The 16492-nt window shown below is 47.5% G+C and overlaps 1 protein-coding gene across 1 annotated transcript in view; it reads left to right on the forward strand.

Moving 5' to 3' along the window:
• The first annotated feature begins 498 nt into the window (after positions 1 to 498).
• Positions 499 to 16492, forward strand: part of sema4ab (sema domain, immunoglobulin domain (Ig), transmembrane domain (TM) and short cytoplasmic domain, (semaphorin) 4Ab) — a 36598-nt gene continuing 20604 nt past the window's right edge. The window contains exons 1-3 of the mRNA XM_080485300.1: positions 499 to 660; positions 15046 to 15278; positions 15578 to 15738. Coding sequence (XP_080341426.1) covers positions 15182 to 15278; positions 15578 to 15738 — 258 coding nt within the window. The 5' untranslated portion in view covers positions 499 to 660; positions 15046 to 15181. The remainder of the gene's footprint in view (positions 661 to 15045; positions 15279 to 15577; positions 15739 to 16492) is intronic.

A 16492-nucleotide genomic window follows, 5' to 3' on the forward strand; every position in this document is an offset into this window, starting at 1 on the left:
CTGGACAGGTGAGGACAGGTCTCCAGTTCAGTTCACAATTAGTGTCAACATTTAAGGGACTGTGTGAGGAAGGCGGAGTACCTGGAGGAAACTCACACACACAGAGAGAACATGCCAACTCCACACTGAAAGGTATGGCTGGTATTTGAACCCACAACTTTCTGGCTGTGAGGGGAGAGTGCCTACCACTGCTCCACTGTGCAGCCTCCAGTAATATTAGGACTGTTGTTGTTGCGCTGCTGCTGTTGCTGCTGGGAGAGTGCTTCTTCTTCAATGGGAAGGATGCAGGTTCAATTCCTGTCAAAGTGTCCATGAGCAAGACTCTGGTGGCCACATGCGTTGTTTAGAAAGAATTTCCCTCCGGAATTATTAAAGTATTTCTATTCTATTCTAGTTTATTCTTTGGACCCTGGCAGGCTATTGAGTGCTGACAGCGCCCCTGCTGCTCAGACGGTGTATAGCAGTCTGTCGTGACTGTAATGACTGTGAGTCTCCTGCAGGAGGAAGAGGAGGAGGAGGAGGAGGCTCGAGCTTTGTTGTTATAGTGAGCAGAGCTCAGCGTTTCACCGCCGCTGAATCGACTGTTTTCCCCGTGAAGAGTTTAAAACCCGGAGGAGGTCTACCGGAAGTGTCTGTGTGGAGGAGAAGAAGCAAGAAACAGTAAGAACAACAAGCTGCGATGCAACATGTGGAGGACTGACTGAAGAGGAGCAGGAGGAAGAGCAGCAGGAGGAGGAGAAGCAGTTTGCTGAGGTTCAGGAGGAAGAGGAGCGGGTTACTGGAGGTTCAGGAGGAAGAGGAGCAGTTTACTAGAGGTTCAGGATGAAGAGGAGCAGTTTACTGAGGTTCAGGAGGAAGAGGAGCGGGTTACTGCAGGTTCAGGAGGAAGAGGAGCGGGTTACTGAGGTTCAGGAGGAAGAGGAGCAGGTTAATGAGGTTCAGGAGGAAGAGGAGCGGGTTACTGCAGGTTCAGGAGGAAGAGGAGCGGGTTACTGAGGTTCAGGAGGAAGAGGGGCAGCTTACTGGAGGTTCAGGAGGAAGAGGAGCAGGTTAATGAGGTTCAGGAGGAAGAGGAGCAGGTTACTGGAGGTTCAGGAGGAAGAGGGGCAGGTTAATGAGGTTCAGGTGACCAGATGTGGGTTACAGTAAGAAGTTCTGCTGATGAATAGTGATGACAGTTTTCAGTGTGTGACACACACACACACACACACACACACACACACACACACACACACACACACACACACACACACACACACACACACACCCTTGAGTTTCTTCAACAAGACAGCATTAATTCAATTCAACTTTATTTAAATAGCACCAGGGTTGCAAAGGGGCAGAAAATGTCCGGAAACTTTCCATGGGAAGTTAAGCTGGGGAACTTTGGGAATATTCCAAATTGGAAACTTTCTATGGGAATTAAGGGAATTTGTGTGGGAATTAACTGGAAATTTTGGGGTAATTTAAACAAACTATCATATAGAAACATAAATGTAAATATTTGTGTTTTGTCATGTAAAATACAATTAAAAAACATGACATTTCAACAGACTTATGAGTAGAACTTTAGTTTTAATTCTTGAACAATTAACAATTATTTTAATGAACAACGAAAACAAACTCCCCCACCCAATCAAAAAGTAAAATGCCCCCCACCCCCAAAAAAGTCCCATTCAAAAAGTTCAATGAAAGGAGAAGAAACAGCATCACATCTGAGGTCGCTCTAATAAGCTCGCCTCTTAAATGATCAATGAAGTGAAAAATAACACCTAATTTACCAGCTACTTGGCTCCCGTATCAATATATTTGGATTTCATTTTTTCAAGTTAGTAATACCATTATAGAGCAAATATATTCACCCCATAATATTATAAAAAAGTTGACTTTATATAATCCGCAGGTTCAACAGTGTTTAGAGTTTAAGGGTTCCAGGGTTTAAGCAATCATCTGGGATGTGATGGAGGAGTGCACAGTGCATGCAGGAGGCGTGGCCTCAATAGTGCATGCAGGAGGCGTGGCCTCAATAGTGCATGCAGGGGGCGTGGCCTCAATAGCCCTGCACTAAGCAGTGCTGTGTGCATGTGATGGAGGAGTGTACTTGCATAAAATCTGGTTGTTTAAGCCAAGACTGTGCTACAATATATTTTCTCCAAGTATATTTAAGTTATCGTTGAGGGCCAACGTTTCAATTTTATAAATCTCTGTTTCATTCCCATAAATTCCCATTAATTCCCATGGAAAGTTTCCAACTTTGAAAATTCCCGGAATTTTGCAACCCTAGTTCTGATCAATAGTACCAATGTTCTGATCAGTAGTACCAATGTTCTGATCAGTAGTACCAATGTTCTGATCAATAGTACCAATGTTCTGATCAATAGTACCAATGTTCTGATCAGTAGTACCAATGTTCTGATCAGTAGTACCAATGTTCTGATTGTAGCCCAGCTATTCCTATTCTCTATTGGAAAGGGCTCTGAGTTCTGTGACACATAAGTCTCGTATTTTGTCTCACTGGACTATCTTTTGCGTCTTTCTGTGCTTGATGTGGTTTACACTAAAGGCACAACTACTTATTTGAATTGAATACTTCCTGGAAAACAGTTAACTAAAATCATTCCCACGTTAATAAAAAACAAAATCCATTAAACAGGTGCGTAAACAAAAGATACTTGCAACAATTCACAATAACTCAAAATTAGCCAATTGATATAATCGGGTTAAATAAAAGGTATTTTCTATCAAAGTGTGCACACTGGTAATTAGTCCGTAATAATTATAACCCAAGAACTCAAAGCGCAGGCCTGCTTCGTTGCCCGGGATTCCACACATCAAAATAAGGAATGTCCTCAGTCCTTTCCTCACTGAGGAGGAGAAAAAACAAAGTGGTACATGGTCCCACTTAACTGGAAGGATTCCCTCCTCCCAGTCTGACAGGCTCAGTCCGGGAACAGCTGATCGGCGACACCCGGGAACAGCTGATCTGTGACACTGCAGCACCAGCTGCAAAAGTTCTCCCCGTTGCCAGAGGAACTCTGAGTTTTCCGCTCACTCAGAGCGCTATCTGGTTTGGTCTCGCTGTCTCCAGGTGGGAACCAGCAGGGTGAGCTACCTGCTCAGCTGTGGTGGCCGCCCCTGAAGCCGCTGGCCGGTGGTGAGGTGAATTAATCACTGGACTAGTGAGTGATCCTCCAGCTGCCAAAGCCACAGATCGCAACTTCAGGTGGAAGTTATCTATTGCACATTCAGCTGTCCTTTTACCGTCCTCTCCCAGATCGTCTCACCGACAGATCGGTCCACCGGGGCACGCAAAACACCCGCCTGCTTCCCCGTGTCCGGACCGGTGTGTCTCGATCGCCAACGCCCCCCGAGTCTCCAGCTGACCTCCTAATTAAATCAACAGCTCCTTTCACCTGATCTCTGACGCTCCTTTCCCCGTCACAGGTGAAGGTTCACACAACGAATCAAAAACAGAACAACATGAAGCATTGCTTCAAATGAAATAAAAAGGAACTAAAAAAATCACAGACTTGAAACTGACATTTTAACTCAAATGTAATACATGAAAAAAAACATTCTTTTAAACAATTTTCAACCTGGCTACATGATCAATAGTGTCACGGGTCCAGTTTTCAGAAAGAGAACACGATGCAAAAATGATGGCCAGTCGGCAAACTGCAGTTTGAGGTGGTTTTTATTTACACCAAAGTGCTCATATTTACAGTGCAGGATTTAAACTAGAACGAAACAAACAAACAAAACAAACAAACAAACAACTAGTTCGGTAGAGGACATCCATGTTCTTATTCCCAGCTCGACAACCCACCATACTCCTAGGCTCAGCGACAGCCCCGTTTAAGTGAGCAGAGCTCTCCTTTATACTATAAGCCCCTCCCTCGGGTAAACCAACTATTTATTACAGGGTTTTTTCCCCACAATTTAAGTAACTGTAAAACAAATGTTCTTCACGTGATTTGAAACATTCACATAATTGTGCCTCGGGCCAGCTCTTCTTATACCGGTTTGCTCTAGGCCGGTTTAAGCCCGTTACCATAGGGTATACCAATTATCCGCACTATAATGGTATAACCCCGTTCCTTTTGCGCGCCACTAGGCGCTCTTAACCGAGAACCCGGAAGTACCTCCGTTTGACAGTTCCAGCCACAGGTAAGCGCGTGTGTGTGTGTGTGTGCGTGTGACGTGTATGTCTGTGTGACGTGTAGGCAAAGAGTGTGCACCCTACTTTGCCTACAGCAGGGAAGCATGTCCAGGGACCCGGGATCAGTTTCTGGAGTTGATCTTTCCCACAACACTGACAGCGCTGTGCGCGCGCTCCCAGCACCGGCTCTCTCCGCCAGCGGAGAGAGGAAAGGCGCACCGCTCCGGGCATGACGGTGCGTTCAAGAGCGCTCCATTCCGGGCATGACGGCGCGCTCAGGAGCGCTCCGTCACATTATCCCCCTCCTCCCCGAGGTTGGCGATGTGCGGCAACCTGGAGAGATAATCTGCCACAACGTTTGTCTTGCCAGCTCTATACTTAATCTGAAACTTGAATGGCTGGAGAGAGAGGTACCAGCGGGTCAGACGGCTGTTATGGTCTTTCATGGAGTTCATCCACGTCAGAGCCCGATGGTCAGTCTCCAAGTCGAACTCCCTCCCCAGCAGGTAGTACCTCAAGCTCTCCAGGGCCCATTTGATAGCCAGGCCCTCCTTCTCCACCGTTGAGTACCTGGTCTCCCGTGGTAGCAGCTTGCGGCTCAGGTACAGCACCGGTTGTTCTTCCCCAGGTTTACCTTGGGCCAGGACTGCCCCCAGGCCCACTGCAGAGGCATCAGTCTGGACCAAGAACCGTTGGCTGAAGTCTGGACTTCTCAACACTGGCGATGAGCACAAGCTGACTTTGAGGGTTCGGAATGCGGTCTCGCATTCCTCCTTCCAGGTGACGGGATTCCTCTGGTCCTTCGCTGTCAGCGCCGTCAGAGGAGCAGCAATGGTGGCAAACTGTGGGACGAATCTCCTGTACCAGCCGGCTAAGCCCAAGAAGGACCTCACCTCCTTCTTTGTGCGCGGGCGTGGGCAGCTGCGGATGGCCTCGACTTTGTCCACCTGTGGTCTGACCTTGCCTTGTCCCAGCCGGTAGCCTAGGTACAGCGCCTCCTCCTTGGCCCACTGACACTTGGCAGGATTCAGTGTCAGGCCCGCCTGTTGGATCTGGCCAAGGACTCGCTCCAGATGATGCAGGTGCTCCTCCCAGGTGTCACTGAAAATGACCACATCGTCCAGGTAGGCAGCACTGCAGTCTTCACACCCCCGCAGGACACGGTCCATCAGTCTCTGGAAGGTGGCTGGTGCTCCATGGAGGCCAAAGGGCATCACCGTGAACTGGAAGAGACCTGCAGGTGTCTGAAAAGCAGTGAAAGGTCGACTTGATGATTCAAGGGGTACCTGCCAGTATCCCTTACAGAGGTCAAGGGTGGTAATGAACCTAGCTCGACCAATCTTCTCCAACAGATCGTCGATCCGGGGCATTGGGTAGGCATCGAACTGCGACATTGCGTTCAGTTGCCTGAAGTCGATGCAGATGCGCAGTGAGCCATCCTTCTTCGCCACAATGACCACCGGGCTACACCACTCGGACTGCGATGGCTCGATCACCCCCAAGCGCTGCATCTCCTCTACCTCCTCCTGGAGCTTTGCCACCAGGTGTTGAGGCACACGGTAGGACCTCCGGCGTACTGGCCCCTTGTCTTTGAGGATGATGGCGTGCTCGGCAAGGTCAGTCTTTCCCGGGTTGACCACGAACAGCTTGGAGACGCGCTGGAACACCTGGCCCAGCTGGTTGGACTGGACGCCTGTCAGATGGTTCAGCGCTGGTTCAGCAGACTGGTTGAGGTTGAGAAGGGACGGCTCCTCCTCCCCTTCACTGTCCACCTGGGTCACCAGCAGGGATGCCACCGGAACCTGGACTGGAGCCTCCTTCCACTCCTTCAACAGGTTGATGTGATAAATCTGCTTTGCCTTTTTCTTGTCCGGATGGTGGATCTCGTAGGTCACGGGGCCCATCTTCCTGAGGACGGTGTATGGCCCCTGCCACTTCGCAAGCAGCTTGTGGCTGGAGGATGGCAGGAGCAGCAGCACCTTTTGGCCTGGCTGGAACTCTGTGTCTGGCCTGTCGGTCGTACCACTTTTTCTGGACCTGCTGAGCCTCCCGTAGGTTGACCTCTGCCTCATCTCGGTACTTTGCCAGGCGGTCCCTCATCTCCAGCACGAACCGGACCACACTGCAATCACTGGCGCTGGTTGCTGGAGCCTCCCAGGTCTTTAACAGCAGGTCCAATGGCCCCTGGACATCCCAGCCGTACAGCAGCTCAAATGGGGAGAAACCTGTGGATGCTTGAGGGACCTCCCGGTAAGCAAACAGGAGGAAGGGCAGCCACTGGTCCCAGTCTCGCCCGGTGTCGGCCACGAACTTCTGTAACATCTTTTTTAGCGTTTGGTTGAACCTCTCGACCAGGCCATCCGTCTGAGGGTGGTACGGGGTGGTCTTAAGTGCAGAAATCCCCAGTTGTCGATGGAAGAGCTGCAGGAGTCTGGAGGTGAAGTTGGTCCCCTGGTCCGTTACGATCTCGTCCGGCACGCCAACCCTGGAAAACAACTGGACAAGACAACGTAGCACTGCCGGGGCAGTGATGGTGTGCAAGGGGAAAGCCTCTGGAAAACGTGTTGCATAATCGCAGACCACCAGAATGTACTGGTGCCCTCTGCTGCTTCGTACTAGTGGGCCAACAATGTCCATGGCTATACGCCTAAATGGAGTGGAGATCACAGGCAATGGTTGGAGGTAGGCACGGTCTGACTGACGGACATAGCAGGTTTTCTGGCAGGTGGGACAGGTTTGGCAATACGTTTTAACATCTGTGTACATAGAAGGCCAAAAAAATTTGGAGGCTATTCGTAAGTATGTTTTGTTGCGACCAAGGTGCCCAGCCCATGGCAAGGTGTGTGCCAAGTGCATTACCATCGGTCGACATGAACCCGGAACCACAAGGCGCTTAACCCCCTCAGCCACTGTTTACAAAACATCCCTGTCTATAGCATAGCACTCTTTGTCCCCCTTTGCCATCTCCAGCCCCCCAACCACTTTAGCAAACAACGGCTTTAGAGTCTCATCCCCTCTCTGCAAGGCGCCAATGTCCCCTGGAACATTCCACAAGTCTTTTTCTCCCGCATCCTTACAATCTGGTTCCCTGGGTTGCAGATGCTTTTCAAAACGCCGCTGCCGACGAGACTTCTTCTGGCCCTTTGTGCCCCCCTCAAACAAACTACTGTCCATGTTTGAGAAGGGTTCAAGATCGGGCCCCTTTTGTTGCTCTGGAACAGACGGCACCCTCGCTCTGGCCTGGGCACGGGTGATCACCTGACCCAGCAAACCCTGACCACAGTCAATCTCTTGGTCCCCGGCTTCCAGCAGCACGTCCAGCAGTACCGGTAAGTCCCATCCCAGAATGGCAGCGACTGGCAACTTTTCCACAACTCCCACAGTCATCAAATAGGGTTGTTCATCCACCACCACAGTTAGTTCCGACGTAGGGTAGGAATGGCTATCACCATGCACACACAAGATGTCTTTTTGTATGTTATAGTCCACAATGCCCGTTGGCACTAAATCCCTTCGGACCAGCGTCAGGAAGCTACCAGAGTCAATCAACGCCGTCACAGGGTCCCCATTTATCCTAATGTCTTTATAACGCTGCTGCTGCCCAACAGCACGAACATCCTTGGCACGGGGTGTGTAACAGGCACCGTTGAATTTAGCTTTCCTGAGGGGGCATAGAGATGCTTTGTGGCCTGGCTGCTGGCAGTAAAAACAGATGAACTCCTTACCGGGACTGCGAGGTCTGGGTGCAGTCCGGGGTTCTCCAGGCAGATGTGGGTTGGTTCTGGTTGCTGGTCTGGGCTGTGAAGACAGCTGACGACCGGGACCACCGTGGTAGGCAGTTGGACCTCCCCTTCGTGCGTTGAGGTACTGCCCCGCCAGCTTGGCCGCAGCTAGCCCATCCGTTGGCTCGTGCTCCTTCACCCAGGTGCGAATGTCCACCGGCAGGACACGAAGAAGCTGCTCCAGGATGATCTGCTCGCCCATCTGCTCCTTGGTGTGCTGCTCCGGCCGGATCCACCGCCGGTAGAAGCCCTTTAAGCGGTGGTAAGTCTCTGTCGGGTTTTCTCCGGGTGGAACGGCTGTGGACCGGAACTGCTGACGGTACGTCTCCGGTGAGACGTCAAACTTGCTCAGGAGAGCTGCCTTCAGGTCCGGGTACGAGTGAGCCCTTTCCTCGTCCATGGCCGTGTAGGCCTCTAGTGCTTTCCCAGTGAGTAGAGGCACCAGGCGACACGCCCACTCAGTCTCTAGCCAACCCCATGTTCTGGCAATACGCTCAAAGCGAAGCAGGTAATTTTCAATGTCCTCTCCGTCCATAAACTGTGGTATCTTGGGGTCGCGATAGGGTCTGGTCTCTGGCCTAGGGAGTTCTGCACCACTGCTCACCCTTAGACTTGGCGCCTCCATGGGTGAACTGTAGCGCTGCCGAGGAAGTGGTGTAGGCCGGTCCAGACTATGGCTCAGTGATGACTCCTCAGATGACGCCGTTGTCCTGGCTGATGGCGGGCTCGGTGCTACTGGCCTCTGGTCTGGGAATGAAGCACGGAGTCCTCTTAGCTCAGCCAGAAACCCCTCCTCTCGCCTCTGCTGTCCCTCCAGGAAAGTCCTCATAACAGCCACCAGCTCCTCCCCTGCACTTGGAGCTCCAGGGGGTACTTGTAGAGCTCGAGCAGCAGCACCCCCTTCGTCCTCTTCCTCTGTGTCCCAGGCGCCATCATCTACAGCTGGACCCTGCGCCGCTTCCTGTTTTTGCGAGCGCAGCCCGGATCGTTGTCCAGAGAACCGGGTGTGTCCTCGTCGACTGGCCATCCCACTTCTGACACCAAATGTCACGGGTCCAGTTTTCAGAAAGAGAACACGATGCAAAAATGATGGCCAGTCGGCAAACTGCAGTTTGAGGTGGTTTTTATTTACACCAAAGTGCTCATATTTACAGTGCAGGATTTAAACTAGAACGAAACAAACAAACAAAACAAACAAACAAACAACTAGTTCGGTAGAGGACATCCATGTTCTTATTCCCAGCTCGACAACCCACCATACTCCTAGGCTCAGCGACAGCCCCGTTTAAGTGAGCAGAGCTCTCCTTTATACTATAAGCCCCTCCCTCGGGTAAACCAACTATTTATTACAGGGTTTTTTCCCCACAATTTAAGTAACTGTAAAACAAATGTTCTTCACGTGATTTGAAACATTCACATAATTGTGCCTCGGGCCAGCTCTTCTTATACCGGTTTGCTCTAGGCCGGTTTAAGCCCGTTACCATAGGGTATACCAATTATCCGCACTATAATGGTATAACCCCGTTCCTTTTGCGCGCCACTAGGCGCTCTTAACCGAGAACCCGGAAGTACCTCCGTTTGACAGTTCCAGCCACAGGTAAGCGCGTGTGTGTGTGTGTGTGCGTGTGACGTGTATGTCTGTGTGACGTGTAGGCAAAGAGTGTGCACCCTACTTTGCCTACAGCAGGGAAGCATGTCCAGGGACCCGGGATCAGTTTCTGGAGTTGATCTTTCCCACAACACTGACAGCGCTGTGCGCGCGCTCCCAGCACCGGCTCTCTCCGCCAGCGGAGAGAGGAAAGGCGCACCGCTCCGGGCATGACGGTGCGTTCAAGAGCGCTCCATTCCGGGCATGACGGCGCGCTCAGGAGCGCTCCGTCACATTATAGTATCAATGTTCTGATCAATAGTATCAATGTTCTGATCAATAGTATCAAGGCAGCACTGAGATCTAACAGGACCAGAACAGAGACCAGTTCTTTGTCTGAGGCCAAGAGAAGATGATCAATAACTCTGATCAGAGAGTCTCTGAGCTCTGATGAATCTAAAACCGACTGGAAAGACTCAAATAAGTTATTTTGGATTAAATGGTCACATGACTGACTTGTAATCACTTTTTCTAGGATTTTAGAAATAAAGGAAGGTTGGATATTGATACTCAGTGACTGAAACTACTTCCTGTAGGATTTTAGAAATAAAGGAAGGTTGGATATTGATACTCAGTGACTGAAACTACTTCCTGTAGGATTTTAGAAATAAAAGGAAGGTTGGATTTCGGCCTGTAACTTGCTAAGACATCTCGGGCAAGGATAGGTTTTTTAAGAAGAGGTTTAACAACAGCAACATTAAAGGCTTGTGGTACATAACCTGTTATTAGAGATTGTTGATCTGATCTAGTATTGACGTACTAATCACGGGGAAAATATCTTTAAACAGTTTAGTGGGGATTGGATCTAGTAGGCAAGTTGTTGGTTTATATGAAGCCACGATTGAGGAGAACTCAAGGACTTCTATAGGGTGGAAGCTGGATAACTGGAAATCAGGCTCTACCAACAAATCTGAAGATGTGGTTGATCGATCTGCGACTGCTTTGGGCAGTGAGTCTTTAATTTAATCCCTAACAGTTAGAATTTTGTCATTAAAGAAGTTTACGAAGTCATTACTGCTCAAAGTTAAAGGGATATGAGGTTCGACAGAGCTGTGACTTTTTGTCAGCCTGGCTATAGTACTGAAGAGAAATCTAGGATTGTTCTTGTTTTCTTCTATTAAGGAGGAATAGGAGGTATTTTGGGTTTTGCGAAGGGATTTTTTTGTAGATTAAGAAAATATCTCTCCAGGCTGTTCAAAATACTTCTGAGTTAAGTTCTTCTTTAATTTTCGTGCTGATTTCTTTAAAGTTCTCATTATCATTATACCATGGAGCTATCCTCCTCTGAGTTGTTGCTTTTATCTTCAAGGGAGTAATGGAATCAAGTGTGGAGTGAAGTAAGGCTGCTGTTCCATCTACAACCAAGTCAGCCTGAGTAGGGCTAATGCTAATGCTAATGGTGTGACAGCTGTTTACTGCTGGATCCACGGATGGAACTGAAGTCAGTATTGATGGGAGTACTTCCCTGAATTTCTGAATGAAGTTCTGTACCACTGGGACTGTTCTAATGTTAATACATACGTTACCACTAGTACTGTTCTAATGTTACTAGTGGGACTGTTCTAATGTTAATAGATACGTTACCACTAGTACTGTTCTAATGTTACCACTGGGACTGTTCTAATGTTAATACATACGTTACCACTAGTACTGTTCTAATGTTACTAGTGGGACTGTTCACTGGGACTGTTCTAATGTTACCACTGGGACTGTTCTAATGTTAATACATACGTTACCACTAGTACTGTTCTAATGCTACCACTAGGACTGTTCTAATGTTAATACATACGTTACCACTAGTACTGTTCTAATGCTACCAGTGGGACTGTTCACTGGGACTGTTCTAATGCTACCACTGGGACTGTTCTAATGTTAATACATACGTTACCACTAGTACTGTTCTAATGCTACCAGTGGGACTGTTCACTGGGACTGTTCTAATGCTACCACTGGGACTGTTCTAATGTTAATTCATACGTTACCACTAGTACCGTTCTAACGTTACCACTGGGACTGTTCTAATGTTAATACATACGTTACCACTAGTACTGTTCTAATGTTACCACTAGTACTGTTCTAATGTTACCAGTGGGACTGTTCACTGGGACTGTTCTAATGTTACCACTGGGACTGTTCTAATGTTAGTACATACGTTACCACTAGTACTGTTCTAATGTTACCACTAGTACTGTTCTAATGTTACCAGTGGGACTGTTCACTGGGACTGTTCTAATGTTACCACTGGGACTGTTCTAATGTTAGTACATACGTTACCACTAGTACTGTTCTAATGTTACCACTGGGACTGTTCTAATGTTAATACATACGTTACCACTAGTACTGTTCTAATGTTACCACTGGGACTGTTCACTGGGACTGTTCTAATGTTAATACATACGTTACCACTAGTACTGTTCTAATGTTACTAGTGGGACTGTTCACTGGGACTGTTCTAATGTTACCACTGGGACTGTTCTAATGTTAATACATACGTTACCACTAGTACTGTTCTAATGCTACCACTGGGACTGTTCTAATGTTAATACATACGTTACCACTAGTACCGTTCTAACGTTACCACTGGGACTGTTCTAATGTTAATACATACGTTACCACTAGTACTGTTCTAATGTTACCACTGGGACTGTTCACTGGGACTGTTCTAATGTTAATACATACGTTACCACTAGTACTGTTCTAATGTTACTAGTGGGACTGTTCACTGGGACTGTTCTAATGTTACCACTGGGACTGTTCTAATGTTAATACATACGTTACCACTAGTACTGTTCTAATGCTACCACTGGGACTGTTCTAATGTTAATACATACGTTACCACTAGTACCGTTCTAACGTTACCACTGGGACTGTTCTAATGTTAATACATACGTTGCCACTAGTACTGTTCTAATGTTACCAGTGGGACTGTTCACTGGGACTGTTCTAATGCTACCACTGGGACTGTTCTAATGTTAATACGTACGTTACCACTAGTACTGTTCTAATGTTACCACTGGTACTGTTCTAATGTTAATACATACGTTACCACTAGTACTGTTCTAATGTTACCACTGGGACTGTTCTAATGTTAATACGTACGTTACCACTAGTACTGTTCTAATGTTACCACTGGGAATGTTCTAATGTTACCACTAGTACTGTTCTAATGTTACCACTTGTACTGTTCTAATGTTACCACTGGGACTGTTCTAATGTTACCACTGTTACTGTTCTAATGTTAATACGTACGTTACCACTAGTACTGTTCTAATGTTACCACTGGGACTGTTCTAATGTTAATACGTACGTTACCACTAGTACTGTTCTAATGTTACCACTGGGACTGTTCTAATGTTAATACATACGTTACCACTGGTACTGTTCTAATGTTACCATTGGGACTGTTCTAATGTTAATACGTACGTTACCACTAGTACTGTTCTAATGTTACCACTTGTTGGGATTTATGGTTGGTTATTAGCATTAAATTACTGTAAGTAATAGATTACTGAAAGATATAAATCACTGGAAGTAATTTATGAAAAATTTTAATTATTAATGGAAGTAAACGGTCATTTGCTCATTAACAACTCCTAAAGTAATTGAGTAATTACTTAAAAGTTAATATATTATCAAAAATAATTTATTAATGAAAAATTATTAATTTGAATAAATTTGTTATTTATGTATTAATAATTAAAAGGGGGGCACCACCAGATAAACTGGAAATAGCTAATACCAAAATATCAGTCTCGTTTGTAAAAGGTTTATTTAAGTTAGTTAGTATTTATGTGTAAAATATAACAATCTTAAATAAAAGGGAAGGTGTGAGATCTGAGCACAGACTGTTACAAACCAGTGAATTGTCAACAATAAATACACAATAATCACCAAGAAGCGTTCAATTCAGCTAACAGGCGTTTATTAATAAAAATGTATTAATTCATAAATAATTCGGAAATCATATCATAAATCAACACATTCAAGTAGCAAACGACATCTAACACGGAGATCTAATCTATTAAACAGCAACACTATGTACAAAGAGTGTGTGTGTGTGTGTGTGTGTGTGTGTGTGTGTGTGTGTGTTTGTTGAGGGTGAGTGGATGTGATGACCTCGAACGTGGATTAATGTCAGTCGTTTAGTCAGTCATTCAGTCAGTCTTCGTACAAGTTGCAAGAACTTGGAGTGAGCAGAGCATAACATTGACGCTGATGATTTAGAGTTGGAGATTGTGGCAGGTGAAGTGATGAAGCCCTGATGGGAACCAGGTGTGCTGCCTCACCTCTCTGTCCATAAGGGAGGACACACAGAGGGACAGGCGGGAGACACAGAGGGACAGGTGGGAGACACAGAGGGACATGCGGGATACACAGAGGGACAGGTTGGAGACACAGAGGGACACACAAAGGGACAGGTGGGAGACACAGAGGCACAGGTGGGACATACAGCACGAGAGCCTGGAAGAGGCTGTGTGTCTGTTTAATAAAAAGTAATGGTTCTGTAAAGTTCTGACTCCATGACTCTGTAGGGGAACCTGGTGGTGACCAGCACGACTGCCACAGAGATCAATTCTGCTGTCTCCACGTCCCCTGACCACACCTCCACCTCATGGCATCTCCTCTTGACTCTTCCAGTCTCTGTTGCTTTGTTGCTTTTCTGCTTTGAAGCTCATCAGAACCTATTCCCCTATCAGGACCAGCACTGATTCCCACTGAGATGTTCAGAGCTCCTGAGATATGGAAGACATTGTGGCTGCATGTGCAGAAGCCAAGGCCACAAGCAGCAGTTTTAAAGAACATTGCAGGACTAGTGGACTATAGATATCAGACCAAGGTCTCACAGTTCTTACGTTCCACTTTTTTGCTTGGTTGCATTTTTCTGGCATTTATATATTGTGTGTAAAATTTGCATTGAGTTTAGATAGTAATATTATTTATTTTATATGTTAATTATCAAAGTATTTCTTTACTGATCCTTCGTCCTGGACTTCAATCATCATCATTCTGGAGCCGGGAGGCCCCATAGTTCTTCTTGCCTAGGGCCCCCAGGGGGTCTAGAAACACCCCTGACCACCACTACAGACTGACTAAGACCACCACTACAGACTGACTGACTGAGACCACCACTACAGACTGACTGAGACCACCACTACAGACTGACTGACTGAGACCACCACTACAGACTGACTGAGACCACCACTACAGACTGACTGAGACCAACACTGCAGACTGACTGACTGAGACCACCTCTACAGACTGACTGAGACCACCGCCACAGACCGACTGATTGAGACCATCGCTACTGACGCTCAGAGAAAAATGTATATTTATTACCACATAAACACACCAAAGTACCAAAAAGTGGTCCCGTTGAGTACCGGTACTGATTCCCAGTTACCGGGTTTGGGTTCCGTATTTGAAAGGTTCCATCCTAAAGCTGTTCTGTGTTTTAGGTGGAGGAATGTGAGGCTGCGGTGGAGAGCAGACGCCATGACTTCCTTCAGCCCGTGTGACGCTCCGGCCCAGCGAGGGACTGTCCTTCTCCCAACAGTCAGTGGATGTAACTGAAGCGCCCTGGTCCCGGGTGTCATGGCGGCTGACAGCTTCCTGTCTCTGGCTGTGGCCTTGGCGGCTTGTCTGAATCCATGTGTCTCCAGACTGACTCCTCGAGTCTCCTTCCCTCTGGGTGAGTCCCGCCTCCACTCTATCAGACGGTAATCCACCAATGTCCAGAAGTGCAGATGATCTACAGACTGCTCTGTGTGTAGACGGTCTACAGACTGCTCTGTCTCTTTGCAGACGGTCTACAGACTGCTCTGTGTCTTTGCAGACAGTCTACAGGCTGCTCTGTGTGCAGACGGTCTACAGACTGCTCTGTGTGTATGCGGTCTACAGACTGCTCTGTGACTTTGCAGACGGTCTACAGACTGTTATGTTTGCAGACGTTCTATTCCAATGTGTTGGTTCTGTTGCGGTCCTGTACAGGAAGTCCTGGGAGGCTGGTGGTCCGTTTCAGCGGAGTGGGCGTGGCCAACACGACGACGCTGCTGCTCAGTGACGACGGCGACACGCTGTACGTCGGAGCTCGCGACTCGGTGCTAGCGCTGGACGTTAGCCATGACGACTCCATGAGTCTGAGCCGCAGGGTGAGACCAACGAGTCCGTCTTGTCTTCTCTGTTCTGCAGCTGGAGCTTCTGGGTTACAAAACCCAGTATTACCACTGTGTACTACAACTCTGTACAACTACTGTCCACTACTACTGCGTACTACTACTGCATACTACTACTGTGCACTACTACGTACTACTACTGCGCACTACCACTGTGTACTACTACTGTGTACTACCACTGTGTGTTACGTCTTGAGGGTCCCCCCCTTTCTCTTCTGTTCCTCTTACAGGCATTTGGTCCCGTTATTTTCTTAAATCAGTTATTTAATGTTAAACTGTTGGGACCATTAGCGGTGGTGAGCACATTTAGGTCTTTGATTTTATTCTAAATTAATTATTTCCACCCCGCCTATAAACAGGCGGGGCTTCAGGCTCTCCGCGCCGCCTCCAGGGAAGTGCTACGTTCCGTGCATGTTCCCGAAGTCGCCTGTTGCAGCTCAATGTGCGAGGAGATATCAGGACACTGCGTTTCCTCCAGATTTGTCACGTTTTTTGGAGAATTTCAGTGCAGATTTTATGCCTTATGGTTCCAGTTTTGGTTCCTGGAAAAGCCCGGAGATTAATATGTTTGCTGGTTTCCCTCCCATCATGGATGTTCCAGGGTTGAGGTGTTTTGTGACGACTCGAAGTTCTCTGTGGTGGTTGATAAGAGAGCGTTTGTGTGGAATCACGGGAGTGCCATAAATAAATAAGGAAATAAATGTTGGAATATAAAGTGAATCATTAATAC

Source organism: Lipophrys pholis (genome assembly GCF_963383615.2).
Source record: "Lipophrys pholis genome assembly, chromosome: 17".
Lineage (NCBI taxonomy): Eukaryota > Metazoa > Chordata > Actinopteri > Blenniiformes > Blenniidae > Lipophrys > Lipophrys pholis.